Below are 15,052 nucleotides of genomic sequence, written 5' to 3' on the forward strand. Positions count from 1 at the left end.
GGATTCGATCACAAGCGGATCCTAGCATGACTACGGGGTGCAGGTTTGTGTTTAATGCCACATCTTAAATCAGCAACAAAGAGAATAGAAGTTTAGAAAACAACTTAAAAACCGGCTACTGACAAGATAAGGACGGTCTTTACTGAGTGGAATGTGTCTAACCAAAACAGAATTTAAATTCATATTATCAAAATAAATATCGTTTCAAATATACACATTTCGATCAGATAAACGATACATCTTTCTCTGAGTGACAAACAGTTTCAAACAGTCAAGATAATTATTAAACAAGCATGGACCAAAATTTAATAGTATTTCATGTTTAATATTCCAATGGCATACCACACACCTCGGTTATTGTATCATAGACACAGAGACAGGTCCAAGTCTACTGGAGTCCAGTGTTGTTCGCCGGGTCGTTAGCGCCCTGCATGATATCGCCAGTCGATGACCGCCAAATATGTACATACATACAAACACAGCCGCCCTCGATGTGACTGACGTAGCAACGCCTTACAACGCTTGTTGTAATCCTAGGCGTTTGCTAAATCTTTACAATCGTGGGTGTATGTTTAAAACAGAACATCCTGTTTGTCTGACCGCCTGTACACTTTCCAGATAAAAGTTACCCAAACAGGAACGACTGAACCCCCGGGGGCGTTAGACTGTTGACCTCTGTGCGATAATGTGCCCTCGTGAGGTATGACAGCACTGACTGACAGAATATGAGTGAGTGAGTGAGTGCAGTTTTACGCCGCTTTTAGCAATATTCCAGCAATATCACGGGGGGGACACCAGAAATGAGTGAGTGAGTGAGTATGGTTTTACGCCGCTTTTAGCAATATTCCAGCAATATCACGGCGGGGGACACCAGAAATGGGCTTCACACATTGTACCCATGTCGGGAATCGAACCGGGGTCTTCGGCGTGACGAGCGAAGGCTTTAACCACTAGGCTACCCGACCGCCCCTACACCAGAAATGGGTTTCACACATTGTATCCATGTCGGGAATCTAGCCCGGGTCTTCGGCGTGACTAGCGAACGCTTTAACCACTAGGCTACCCGACCGCCCCTGATAGAATATGAAATGCGTTTAAATAGATATATGAATTATATTACTTTACATAAAAATGGCTATGCAGGAATTGGTATGCGTTTGTGAAGTAATTTAAGGAGAGACGCAAATGACCGATGATTGAATTAAGGAACAAGAAGAGCACGGCTTTTGCTTTAGTGCTGTGAGAAAAAGCTCTCGGACGTCACATTATGTTTTCTGTAGGATATTGATAATATGTCTCGCTACGTTTTCAACACTATCAACTTGAAAGGGCTTTAGACATTGAACCAATGTGATCGATTCATAGTGCCTCTAGTGATAAAAAACATTTGCAGAATCAGGTGAGGTGAAATGGGGTTTAACGTCGCGTCCAAGATTATTGCCCTTATATAGCGACGTGCATGTACGTGTGTGTGTTTGGGCATAACGGGCGGACGCTCTACCACTAGACCACGGAGGCGGTCAACAGAATCAAAAGAGATATCTACTAAAAGGTTCACTGTACGATGCCGACTATATCATACGTATGTGCTTATAAATCACTGTCAAGTAATGAGGATACCACGTGTTCGTGAAAAGGTGAGCGTATCCTGACCCACCGGTTGTACCCATTACACACACACATGCAAAGGCAAGTCAATAGTTCACCTGAAAAAAAACACAGGAACATATGGTACAACTAGTCAAAATAGGGAATTGCTTCGGACATCAGTTTTGTTACTGATGCGTCAAATATGGAACAAATCTCCACATTTCTACCATAAAACGTTTTGCAAGCTTTTTCCAACTTTGATCAAACAACTTTTTAACAAGAGTCGTTTGACGCTCTCTGAAATCAAGGCATATGAGTTTTGATTGGAGCTGCTGGGACATTGCACGAAATAAAGGGATGTCACTGAAGCTAAGTCATCCCTCTTGTCATACAATCAGTGGAGGGATGCATGGATCCAAATATGAAACAGATGAGGCGGTTTCATTGGTCTCTGATACTTCTAGTTTAGGTGAGTAAATCAGTGGAAGGAAATTGGCTAATGCATAAATGCATAATTTTTGCGGAGGGAAAATAAGTCTCAAATATCGACATCAAATATGATCGCACATCGACACCTTCTGCCACCTTTGTCGTAGGTGAGACGCGTCAGTTGTATCCAGCATCGACTTACATATTACCTTAATTAATTGCAGAATTTCGCTTATCAAAACAAAACCGTGTCTCCCATAACATGACATTTAATAGCGTCATACATCAAGAACGTTAACGTAAATGTCAAATAGAACAAAACCCCTCGAATCAATATCATCTGTACGTGGCCTTTTCAAAGCTGCCCCTTTTGTTAAATAAACATTCACGAACCATGGAATGTAAATTCTCGTAAAACATTTTGAACAATCAACCCAACACAAATACGCCGTCGATAACCGAACCGTTCATATATACATATATGCATTGTCATATCCAGCCTACATACATACACAGCAACCACATCTACGTTCAACCCGTGCAGTCCGCGTGACCTCCCGCCCAAGAATGTCCTCCAAAATAACTTTCACCTCTGACCTCCGAGTGGCTACAATTTTACAACTTCTTATTTCGGGATCAATATCACGAATTATTTCCGCGCCATCAACAGAAACCCTGAACGCAAACTGAGGTGTCGAGGATTCTGGGACGGACCACGTGACTTTCTTTGACGTCACTTCCTGTATTGTAAAGTCCGTGGTACAATTGGACGGTTCTGATTCAGCTGCAGATGAACGTGGGAATTGCCTGTCAGTGGCCAAAATGGGATTGGGTGTGGTCCCCTTGCCAGTCTGCATGAAGAAGTCATCACAGTCTATACCACCATCGTAATTGTCGTTGTATAACCTACAAGCATCTTCTTGGAGCACATTGAACGTCGCCTTCTGGAAGGGCAGCCAGGCACCATCGGGCGTTCTCTTGTAGCCATTCTTGAAGTTGACGCGTCTGTATTTGTCCCCATTGCCAATCCAGTCTTCGATGAAGCACACGGTGGGTGTCTCAAAGTATATTTCCGACACAGGGAAATCCATGGAAACGAGATGGAACCACGTGTTGGCAATCTGGTCCCGGGCCCAAAACCCGAAGTAGGTGTGTCCTTTGTAGTCCCATCTCCTAGCAACCAATGTGTACCACTGATCTGGCTTCCATCCGATGCTGAAATTCATCGACTTCAGACCGGTTCCTTCTCCGCCAAACTTTTCCGTCTTGGTTCCTGGATGTCTGTAAACCGGTTCTATGGCCTCGTTGGTTGTTGTAGGATCCCAGATTGAGAAGATGTAGCACTGTCCATCCGGGTGCTCTTGGATACCACAGTACCCTCCGCCATTGCGGCCCCCATTCCACTGCATGCAGCAGTAATATGTGCACTGAGTGACCCCATGGCCAGGCACATGCACGTCGTGCATCAGGATGTCGCCTTTCTCCCGGTCATCGAACCACAGATGACAAGACGGAGCCCGGTTTCCGGCCATTGTGCGCAGATTAAAACGTATTTTCAGTTGACCAGTTGATTTCAGTTGACCAGTTCGTAGAGTAAGCTACTCTGCAAGCAAAGACAAGCGGTATGAGTAAATATGTAGCAATTATCAGTTTAATCAATATTAGCACTGCACTACAATATCCAAATTTCAGAATGATATCCTTTTGACTATGAAGCAGTAGTGGTTTATTTCAGTAAATCAGGCCACAGGCCCATTTTACAATATATATATTCAAGCATTCAAACATGTTGCGCCACAAGTGCATGTAGTAATATCAATACTAATCAGTACAAGGGTATCTGAGACCATATACATATGGTGGTAGAATTAGTAGTTTATATAATGGACAACTAATTGCTCCTCATTTTAAGAGCAAAGAATGTAAACTTGGCAAGATTATTGATTGTGAAAGCATTACTGGTGGTAAATAAAACTTTACATTTATGCTCTGATGGAGATGTATAATAATAACTTGGCAGAATTTTTCTTCTAAGATCGTCATAAAACGGACAAACTAAACAAACATGGTATTCTGTTTCTACACTTGGAATGATACAAAATGGACAAAGTCTTTCACACTTTGGAATACCTAACTTTCTACCCTGTGATACTATAAGATCACTGCTCGACGTGCGAAACTGTGAGAGAATAATCCTAAATGCAGCAATATTCACAACACTTAAATAATTTTCATATTCATTTGATAGCTTAATTGTTTTATACAAATATAATGAAGATAATTTGTCCAAAGATTCCAAGAGACACTGGTTATCAATATCAATACATCTTGTTCTAAAAGCGGATATAAATGAATGGATACCAGAAACTGATTGTCTATTCCAAATTTCACCATATCCAAAGGAAAATAACAGATTTTTAACTTTCAGTGCCCAGCAATCTAGACCCTTTTCTGCCCGGTCATACTGGTACACATACGTGTGATATAAGATATGAAGATAAAATCTTGATTCCCTTTCTCTTTTTTCATAGGTTAAAAGGTAAATGTGCACAAGAATAAGAGCTTGAACAAAACAACGTGTTCTATACATTACGATATGTTCTTTAGAAATGCAGTATATTAATTATACGAAACATTTCATGGAGTTATTATAATTGTTCTCTGGCTTCACGGGGCGGTGGGGTAGCTCAGTGGTTAAAGCGTTCCCCCGTCACGCCGAAGGCCTGGATTCGATTCCCCACATGGGTACATTGTGTGAAGACCATTTCTGGTGTCCACCGCCGTGATATTGCTGGAATATTGCTACAAACGGCGTAAAGTCAAACTCACCCACTCACTCTCTGGCTTATGTACTGAATAATGTGGGTGGATGTATGCGCATCTGGACTAGACAAACCGGTGATTAAAAGCACGCATAAAAATCATAGTTACCAATAGATCTCTGATGTGGTCGCTCTTACGACAAGCATGTGTTTGTTTGTTTGTTTGTTTATTATTTAACGCCGCACTCAGCAATATTCCAGCTACATGACGGCGGTCTGTAAACAATCGAGTCTGGACCAAACAATCCAGTGATTGACATCATGAGCATCGATCCACACCATTGGGATACGATGACATGCATCAAGCAAGTCAGCGAGCCTGACCACCCGATCCTGTTAGTCGTCTCGTACGATAAGCAAAGTCGCCTTTTTGTGACAAGCATGGGTTGCTGAAGACCTATTCTACCAAAACAATGAAACTGCCGAGAACAGTGTCCGCTCAGCCCTCGATGTAGTGGTGGCAAAATGCGACTAACATCTATGAATGGCGACCTAAATTTATCTGTAAATGTCTTGTATTACATCGGACAGAGCCCCGTGTCAGTAATCATGGCAAGTTTCGGTTATTGATGTCCTGCCAATGTTAACAACGGACTGGTCGTGTCATAAAACTATACTCGATACACGACAAAAGGACAGCTGTGCATATTCCTACTGTATACGTTTGTGGAAAACATTTGTCGATGATATTGATGTTGTACACAACAATCATAGTGGTTGTGTAGACATTATCACATAAACAGTACAGCAGTGCAAAATTGAATAAAACATGAAGCCTGGACTCGGGAACTAACCAGTGTATTTATTTAAATTTGAAGAAACATAAATAAGACGTTCCTGTCTGAAGCATCCTGAGAATGAAGACCTATAACACGTGTATGTGGAGGACGAATATCTTTTCTTGTTGATTTATAACGCATATGGTTACATTCGACAGCAGTGTATTCCAGAAAGGTTCCATGTCCATCTAACGTTATCTGAGTTCAATATTCTAACGCCAAACCGAGAAAAATCTTTAATTAGAAATACAGCCATGGTTGTACATCACGCAATGAATCACCGTTTGGTCATACTGTCTTCTGTCGACCCTCAAATGTACCATGGGCTGTAGGTCTACACAAGTACTGAATAAAGATTTAGATTTAACACGTGTAAAATATTAATTTTTAAAAAACAGTCTATTCGTCAGCACGTCAGCGTACGGTGAAATGTTTCATTCAAAGGAATCGGATGTTATCAACTGAACTGTCCTGTCTCCACTGAAAATCTGAAATATTTTTACTTCTACCAGAAACTAATTCTCCGTGGGCCTAAACTGTGACAAGGGTTACTACGAGTCATCTGAAGAGGACCTTTCCTTCACAGAAGCCTTCGAGGATGTTTTCCTTCCGAGAATGTCCTCAAGGATGACCTCGACCTCTTTTCCAGGAATTGTGATGTCACGTGACCTCATTTCGGGATCAACATCACTCGCTACTTCTTTGCCGTCAACAATGATAGTGTATGCAAACTGTGGTGTAGCTGAATCGGGCACAACCCACGTGACCTTGTCTCTCGTCGCTGCTAGTGTGAAAGAAATAGGAGCGTTACAGGGCTCTGGCGCTGCCACTTTACCCCCGCAGACGTCACGACATTGAACCAGCTCCGCACACGGAGTCGTTCCGCACCCCGTCTGCATGAAGAAGCCGTCACAGTGACGCCCTCCGTCGTAGTTGTGGTTGTACATTTCGCATGCCTTTTCCTGCACGACGTGGAACTTGGCATTGGCAAAGGGGTGCCAGGTTTGGTCTTCTCCTCTCTTGTATCCATTCTGAAAATGGACTCGCCTGTATTTTTCCCCATTGCCTCTCCAATCTTCAATGAAAGATTTCGTCCTTGTCTGGAACCAGATACCCGGAACCGGGAAATCCATGGTAACCACATGCTCCCACTTGTCGCAGGAATGGTTCCGGACCCAAAACCCGAAGTACGAATGCCCTCTGAAGTCCCACCTTCTTGTGACCAGCGTGAACCATTGGTCTTCTTTCCAGCCAATGTCGAAGTTCATGGACTTCAATCCCGTACCCTCTCCACCAAAGTTTTCCACCTTAGTTCCAGGGTGTTTATACACGTGTGTAATGGCTTCCTTTGTTGTCTGTGGGTCCCAGATGGAGAAGATGTAGCACCGACCGTTTGGATGCTCTTGGATCCCACAGTACCCTCCGCCGTTCAGACATGGGTTCCACTGCATGCAGCAGTAATAAGTGTACATTGTGACCCCGTGACCGGGCACGTGCACGTCGTGCATCAGGATGTCACCTTTCTTGTGGTCGTCAAAAGTCAGGTGACAGGACGGAGCTCTCTTTCCTGCCATCGTCACCTGATCCTCTTTGCAATGAATTATGAACGATCTGAAACAAAAACGGCGCGAATGAGTTCAGGTGCAGAGAGAGTAAGTGAGTTTGTATGGTTTTACGCCGTTTTAAGCAATATTTCAGCAATATCACGGCGGGGGACACCAGTAATGGGCTTCACACATTGTACACATATGTGGAATCTAACCCGGGTCTTTGGCGTGACGAGCGAACGCTTTAACCACTAGGTTACCCCACCGCCTAAGGTACAGAGAGAAATTATTGCTTCTTACTAATTCAGTGTCGGAGAGGTCAAAAACGTCTGTCTTACGATTAGCGAATTCGATTTGACGCACCTTTGAATACTATTCCAGAACGTGAGAGGGAAACTCATTTCGGAGACGGTTACATGCTGATGAAACCAACACGTACATGTATGATACTGACGACCAAGGAGTATAACCGAGACGATCTGGGTTTCAAAAGAACATGAATGGATCCTGTCACAGATAAGGGCCACAACTCTGCACGGGGTGTCGTAGCACCCGTTTCACGATTATTTTGTAAACGCCTTCCATTACATTATTCAGAAATATGTTATTAAATTGCGAAGTGCAAAGATGGTTTGACCGTAGGTTTGTATACCAGATCCGTGCCGATTATGATCCCTGGATTGTGAGCATCACCTGTGCTCGCTGATTTCATCAAAATGTAGAATGTCTACTATCTGAGTCTCTATGAGTTACCATTGTCACACCAAGCTACCACGCCGTGATGTAACTGAAATACTGTTCAAAGCAGCCTAAAAACGCAAACCACTTCCAAAGAACAAGGACTGCCTCCGTGGTCTAGTGGTAGAGCGTCCGCCCGGAGAGCGGAAGGTCCGTGGTCCGATTCCCGACCGCGTCATACCAAAAGACGTTAAAAGATAGTACTTGTTGTTACCCTGTCTGGCGCTCGGCATTAAGGGGCTTAAACAAGGACTGGTCGGCTCGGAGTCAGTATACTGTGTCTGAGTGGGGTATTCATGTTAAACTGCGGCATGGTATCTCAGTGAGCTAGCACTATAAATCGGCATCAGTCCGGACTCGTACAAGCAGCCACACACACACGTGCATGCACGGCGCTTTATAAGAGCAATAATCTTGGACGCGACGTTAAACCCAATTTCACCTCACCTCCAAAGAACAAAGCCCATATGATGTAGTATTTCCCTAAAACTAACAACATATTGAGACAATAAATATAGGAAGTACGTGTAAGATGCGTCTACTCACCAATGTTAGCCCGCACGTCGTGGCCGGAATGGAGCTGTATGTATTCCAGACAGCCTCAGTGCTATTAGCACGCTCGTCTACTGGCGCCAGCTGGTATCGACTTCAGTGCAAAAGCTTTTAAAATTCAACACAACATCGATGTTATGTTCTAGATGTCTTCTCCTTCGAAGACCGGTTAGATGTGCAGCAATAAATCTCTGATCTGAGATTCAATACCTCGTGTCAACTGGGCAGAAAGCATCAAAAATATATCTGGGGGGTATAGTGTGGTTCACATTCAATGTGTGTAAGCTCAAAAGTACTGCTGGTACAATTGAAGCGCTAAATGACACAGCTGTGGTTATTACTGTCAAATTTCAGCCCTTGGAGCTAGCATTAAACTAAGATACCGTGACAATGCTATCTCAAGTTCACATCAAAGTAGGGATCAGGTCGGCAAAGCGCTCAAATTCGCTGTGCAGACTTGCCCCCTTAGGCGTGCCATACAACTATGGCCGTGGGTTCGAATCCCAGAGTCGCCCCGATAATGTAAATGACATTTTTCAGAACGATACCTGTGCTCTTGGGTTTCACCAAATACCTGCATCACTTCACTCTCCTCGCATCAACCTGACGTGATATAACTGAAATACTGTTTAATATGTGCTGCTAACCCCAATCACATCAAGGTATGAACTTGAATCCATGCAAGAGAAATTGACTAAAGATATGACATGTACGCATCCTCTAGTCTCCAGGTTACACTTCCACTAACCCCTGGATCCATACCCGTTGTTCTTGCGATCTCAAACTACCCGGGTGGTCAGACTACTACCCGGGTGGTCAGACTACTACCCGGGTGGTCAGGCTACTACCCGGGTGGTCAGGCTACTACCCGGGTGGCTAGGCTACTACCCGGGTGGTCAGGCTACTACCCGGGTGGTCAGACTACTACCCGGGTGGTCAGGCTACTACCCGGGTGGTCAGGCTACTGCCCGGGTGGTCAGACTACTGCCCGGGTGGTCAGACTACTACCCGGGTGGTCAGGCTACTACCCGGGTGGTCAGGCTACTACCCGGGTGGCTAGGCTACTACCCGGGTGGTCAGGCTACTACCCGGGTGGTCAGGCTACTACCCGGGTGGTCAGACTACTACCCGGGTGGTCAGGCTACTACCCGGGTGGTCAGGCTACTACCCGGCTACTACCCTGACGGGGTTGATTGCGTGTCATCATACCCGACGGCGTGGATCTTTGCTCACAAGATCAATCACTGGATTGTCTGGTCAAGACAAGACTTTTTACAGACCGCCGCCTTATAGCTGGAATATTGCTGAGAGCGGCGTTAAACAACAACAAAAAAGTCGTAGTAGTAGCAGTAGTAGTAGTTTGTTTGTTTGTTGTTTAACGCCGCACTCAGCAATATTCCACCTATATGACGGCGGTCCGTACATAATCAAGTGATTGAGCATCAATCCACGCAATTGAGAAACGGTGACATGCATCAACCGAGTCAGCGAGCCTGACCAGCAGATCCCGTTAGTCGCCTCTTACGACAAGTATGGGCTGCTGAAGACCTATTCTACCCCGGATATCATCACGGGATCTTCACTGGTCAGTAGTAGTAGTAGTAGTAGTAGTAGTAGTAGTAGTAGTAGTAGTAGTAATAGTAGTAGTAGTAGTAGTAGTAGTAGTAGTAGTAGTAGGGAAATTCCCGAGACATGGTGATTCGGACAAACCTAGGATCTTAATTGGGACGAATCTTAATATCGTAATCCTGATGGTCGCTATATTGCTGAAATAATGCCGATGCGACGTTAAATTTCAACCTACTCACTCACGTAATCACGATGGTCGGGTCCAGCACTCCCGACTGGGTCGCTCGTGTCCTGGAACATCCTACGATCGAACATTTATTCCCTCCCACGTTACTACCAGGCGATATTACTGATCGTAAGTTACTACCTTCATTAAAGGACAACGTCAACGGATGTTATATCTTCACTGTGGACACAAACACATCACAAAACAACTGTGAACTTGTAACTTGTGTCTCAGACAAATAGCAAGATTCTGCGACGACACATCTTGCAGTAATTTATGACCTTCTGCCTTTGATCATTCTCTGGGCAATAGAATGGCTGATATATGGCGTTTGTGTTATCTTTTCATGGGTTCAGAACGTGTTTTTTGTGGTCATAAATCTTACATAATTAGGGGATTATATAATCAATAGGAATAACGAAGAATTTGGAGTAAAATTTGCGTCATGAAAGCGCTGGACAAGATCTTCATGTTAAACAACAAGAAACAACAAACTATCTACTGCAACAACATAAATTAAATGACTGAGGAATAATTTGGACATTGAGAGCGAAGTGTCTTCGTGCTGTTGTCGGATTATCTGTGTGTTTTGTCATGTCAAACGGGTAGCATGACAACATGACAAAACAAACCGATAACACGAGGACTCAGTTGGACGTCATGTTACCATATTGGGTAGTTATGTCATTAGTTTCAGTCGTTATGTTACCAATTTAGGTCGTTATGTTACGTATCAGTTTGGATCGTCTTAATATCAGAATGGTCGTCATGTAACCAGTTTCGGTCGTCATTTAACCAGTTTGAATCGTCATGTAACCACTTTGGTTCGTCATGTAACAAGTTTCATCGATCGTCATGTAACCAGTTTCGGTCGTCATATAACCAGTTTCAGTCATCCTGTAACCAGTTTCGGTCGTCATGTAACCAGTTTCGGTCATCATGTAACCAATTTTGGTCGTCATGTAACCAGTTTCGGTCGTTATGTAATCAGTTTCGGTCGTCATGTAACCAGTTTCGGTCGTCATATAACCAGTTTCAGTCATCCTGTAACCAGTTTCGGTCGATCGTCATGTAACCAATGTTGGTCGTCATGTAACCAGTTTCGGTCGTTATGTAACCAGTTTCGGTCGTCATGTAACCAGTTTAGGTCGTCAAGTAACCAGGAAGTGTCGTCATGTAACCAGTTTCGGTCTTCATGTAACCCGTTTCGGTCGTCATGTAACCAGTTTAGGTCGTCATGTAACCAGTTAGTGTCATGTAACCAGTTTAGGTCGTCATATTGCCAGTTTGGGCCCGGTTTCGTTATTCATATTTCAAAGTGTGGCTTCTTTAGAGTTCTGCAAGGATTCGTTGGTCGTGATACCATCGCGATTATGACCTGTGCTCGTTAATGTCTCCAAAGAGGTAAAGCTCGATGACTTGCGTCCCTTTTGCTGTTTTTTGTAACAATAAGCATGACAAACGGTGATACAACTATTATACTGTTAAAAGCTCACTTCCGTTATTTACCAAACTTACTCAGTACGAACCCACTTGTTACTAGCTACCCTATAAATGTGAATCAACAAAACACCGCCTCCGAGCCTCCGAGCGTCAGCCCGGAGAGTGGAAGGTCCGTGGTCGCGTCATCCCATAGAAGGTTAAAAGATGGTGATTGTTGTTACCTTCCTAGCGATCGGCATTCAAGGGATAAAACAAGCAATGACGTGCTTTCAGTATACTGTGTCTGAGTGGGGTAATCATGTTTAACTGCGACATTGTATCTCAGTGGGCTAGCTCTGTAAAAAAACAACACACACACACACGCACGCACGCACGCACGCACGCACGCATGCATGCATGTAGCCGTACAAGTACAATAACATTTCACCTCATTTCACTGACATTTCTATCAGTTGAATATCAGGTACCGCTGTTGCCCAATTTTCACATGGAATTTCACACGGAAATGTATTTCGTAAAACCACACACCGTAGAAAATCAAGTTGTCACATGGAAAACCGTTAGAATATTTTATAACGGCCCCAAAACACATATACATAAACAGTTTGATGAGAATAGAGATATCATGAAATGTTTATTCAGGTGTAAAGCCTTGCTCAGGCTGTGTAATCAAACGTGACAATGATCGATATCTGCATGCAAACAACATTAACAATACTGGGATGGGCTATCCACGTCATCACACACGTATACGCCAGTGTCTTGCCTTACCTTGTACGTCTTATTTTGCCTCATAGAAAAGTCCTATGTATGCACAAGAACTCGATGATAGCGTGAAGAGCATAACATATACGTAAAAAAATCACACCCCTCTATACATATAGTCTATATGTATAGAGGGGTGTGATATGTTTTCGATACGAATATATTATGCTTTTTACTAGGGCTGGGACGAGTCCAAATTTACTACCCGGGTACCGACCCCGATACTACCCGACCCTACCCGGGTACCCGCTGTAGGTATCAAGAGAAAGGTACAAAATGTCCGATTGAGAAACGTTTGACCGTACTCCTGTCCAAATAATTTAGATACACGTATAAACCGATCTGGTCATGCATACACTGAAGTTGACTGATGTCTTATCATTATGCAAACATATAAAGTCAGAAGGAATGTGTGTAAAGTCAGAAAGAAATGTGAACATTTATCACTTATAGTGTAACCATAGGGTTCTAGATAATTTTTGCCATTAAACAATATAATCACGTAACTAAACACGAGTCCGGGTAGTCCTATGGGTACCCAGGTCCTACTCATGGATCAGTACCCACCCGACCCGGGTACACGAGTTACCCGTCCAAGCCCTACTTTTTACGCTATCTTCGAGTAACTGTGTAAATATGTACATCGAGAATTTACCACTGTTCAACTGTAGGAAGCTCATGTAAAATCTCTGACACTCGCGATGATACGTTATAGCGGATGTCCCTGACAGTTTGTTAAGAGAAATTTAAAATTGGAGGTTATTTCTTCGTCTTGCGTGCCGGGGAGTCGAGTTACACGTGAAGTACACGCATAATCAAAGTAAAACCTTACCGTCCACGTATCACGTTTGCGGCTTCCGTGTTTGTAGCTAATGACTCGTCAGCAAACGCGGACAGTATAAGGGGGGTAACTCTGGCATCGCTACTTACATGGGACACCACTAATAATTGCTAACATCACACGTTACAACGTCTGAGATTGCACTTCTGGTGTTGTACGTCAATATGTTGTCCATAGCAGATAAAACATTCATAAACTGTATTTTATCATTGGGGCAGATATAAAAATTGTTATAAAAGGACATACTGCATTGTTTGAAGGAAAAAGTGAGTAAGTGAGTCAGAATTAGGGTCGCTTCTGCAGATCTCGAGGACCCCGTGTTCTGTCTTTCTGTCGAAGATAAACAGGTCAAAGACCATATATAGAGATTATTCCACTCGTGTGTGTGTCATACTGACTTTCAGCAACCCTTGCGTGCCGTAAAAGGCGATTATGCTTGTCGTAAGAGGCGACTAACGAGATCGGGTGGTCAGGCTCGCTGACTTGGTTGATGCATTTCATCGATCCCAATTGAGTGGATCGATGCTCATGATGTCAATCACTGGATTGACTGTTTCAGGCTCGATCATTTACGGACCGCCGTCATATAGCTGGAATATTGCTGAGTGCGGCGTTAAACAACAAACAAACCAACAAACATACTGATTTTACGAAACGAGTGTCAGAATTGTCGAATGACGTCAATCTTCGGCTATGACGTTGTTTGTAGTGAGACGTCATTCATATCTTTCGTCACAATAACATTCGGATGGGTCAACAATTAATCTTGGACGCGACGTTAAACCCCATTTCACTTCACCTCACCTTTAACTCAGCGTAATAGGACTTATATGCAAGAATATTACTTGGCACACAAACTCACTGAAGTGTAGTTTGCACTTTTAGATAATGAACTCTGTCACCATTACCCCCTAACGGCCAAAAATTCCAAGATTGCCCCCCAGAGATTGCTGCATAGACATGAAATATCAATACACTGTTGGTCTCTGATGACATACTTGAGTAACTTGAACTTCTACATTTGGGTAAACAGACCCAAGGATGCATGTAGAATACTCAATCATTTGCATAAATCAATATAACCACAACATATCTCGTAAATGACATGTTTTGGCGAATTAATATATCAATATTGATTGTTATTTTCTGTATCTCCTTATTACCATGACAATAAACACTGGAATGAACACTAATAAAACACTTGTTTTCATTAATATAAATACCAGTTGGAAAAACAATGTCCACATGAGGTCCTCTCAGAATTAATCCAAACCATTTTTTTCACAAGTAGTGGATGAATCATCTCCCTTGAAGTTCATTTGCGGAAATCCAATATAATCACCACATACCAATATTTGATTGTTTGTTTATTTGTTTAAAGCCGCATTCAGCAATATTCCACCTATATGACGACGGTCTGTAAATAATCGAGTCAGAACCAGATTATCATCTTTATTCCTCCATAGGAGAGTTACATGCAGTTCATTACGGTTATACAGATATTAACAAGAGAAATAAGAAGATTAGGTTAAGGGTCAGGATATAGTGTCAAACACAGTTTGTGTATGTTCTGGATCACAGTTCTTGCAAACAGTTCATTGTCTTCTTCACTCGCTTGTACAGGAGGTGTGCATGACAACAGACTGCACACTAGGTCAACGACACACATAGAGTGTAAGGTAACACTCAATTCAACTGGACAACAGTTGACAATTTCACACCACATACGATCCCTGATGAATTCTGATGCT

General features: G+C 43.2%; 2 protein-coding genes across 2 annotated transcripts; both read right to left on the reverse strand.

Moving 5' to 3' along the window:
* Positions 1 to 2,324: 2,324 nt before the first annotated feature.
* On the reverse strand, positions 2,325 to 13,355 carry LOC124150991. The gene is made up of 2 exons (XM_046523208.2): positions 13,293 to 13,355; positions 2,325 to 3,622 (listed from the first exon to the last, which is right to left on the reverse strand). Exon 2 carries the CDS (start codon positions 3,549 to 3,551, stop codon positions 2,520 to 2,522), a length of 1,032 nt encoding a protein of 343 aa, XP_046379164.2. The 5' UTR covers positions 3,552 to 3,622; positions 13,293 to 13,355; the 3' UTR covers positions 2,325 to 2,519.
* On the reverse strand, positions 5,624 to 8,732 carry LOC125380096. The gene is made up of 2 exons (XM_048396354.1): positions 8,452 to 8,732; positions 5,624 to 7,231 (listed from the first exon to the last, which is right to left on the reverse strand). Exon 2 carries the CDS (start codon positions 7,192 to 7,194, stop codon positions 6,172 to 6,174), a length of 1,023 nt encoding a protein of 340 aa, XP_048252311.1. The 5' UTR covers positions 7,195 to 7,231; positions 8,452 to 8,732; the 3' UTR covers positions 5,624 to 6,171.
* Positions 13,356 to 15,052: the final 1,697 nt, after the last annotated feature.

This window comes from Haliotis rufescens, unplaced genomic scaffold, assembly GCF_023055435.1.
Source record: "Haliotis rufescens isolate VD_foot unplaced genomic scaffold, xgHalRufe1.0.p SCAF_15, whole genome shotgun sequence".
In the NCBI taxonomy this organism is placed as follows: Eukaryota; Metazoa; Mollusca; class Gastropoda; order Lepetellida; family Haliotidae; genus Haliotis; species Haliotis rufescens.

Bases quoted from the DNA above. Each gene is read 5' to 3' on its own strand.
- LOC124150991 (XM_046523208.2), bottom strand. From the start codon at position 3,551: ATGGCCGGAAACCGGGCTCCGTCTTGTCATCTGTGGTTCGATGACCGG.
- LOC125380096 (XM_048396354.1), bottom strand. From the start codon at position 7,194: ATGGCAGGAAAGAGAGCTCCGTCCTGTCACCTGACTTTTGACGACCAC.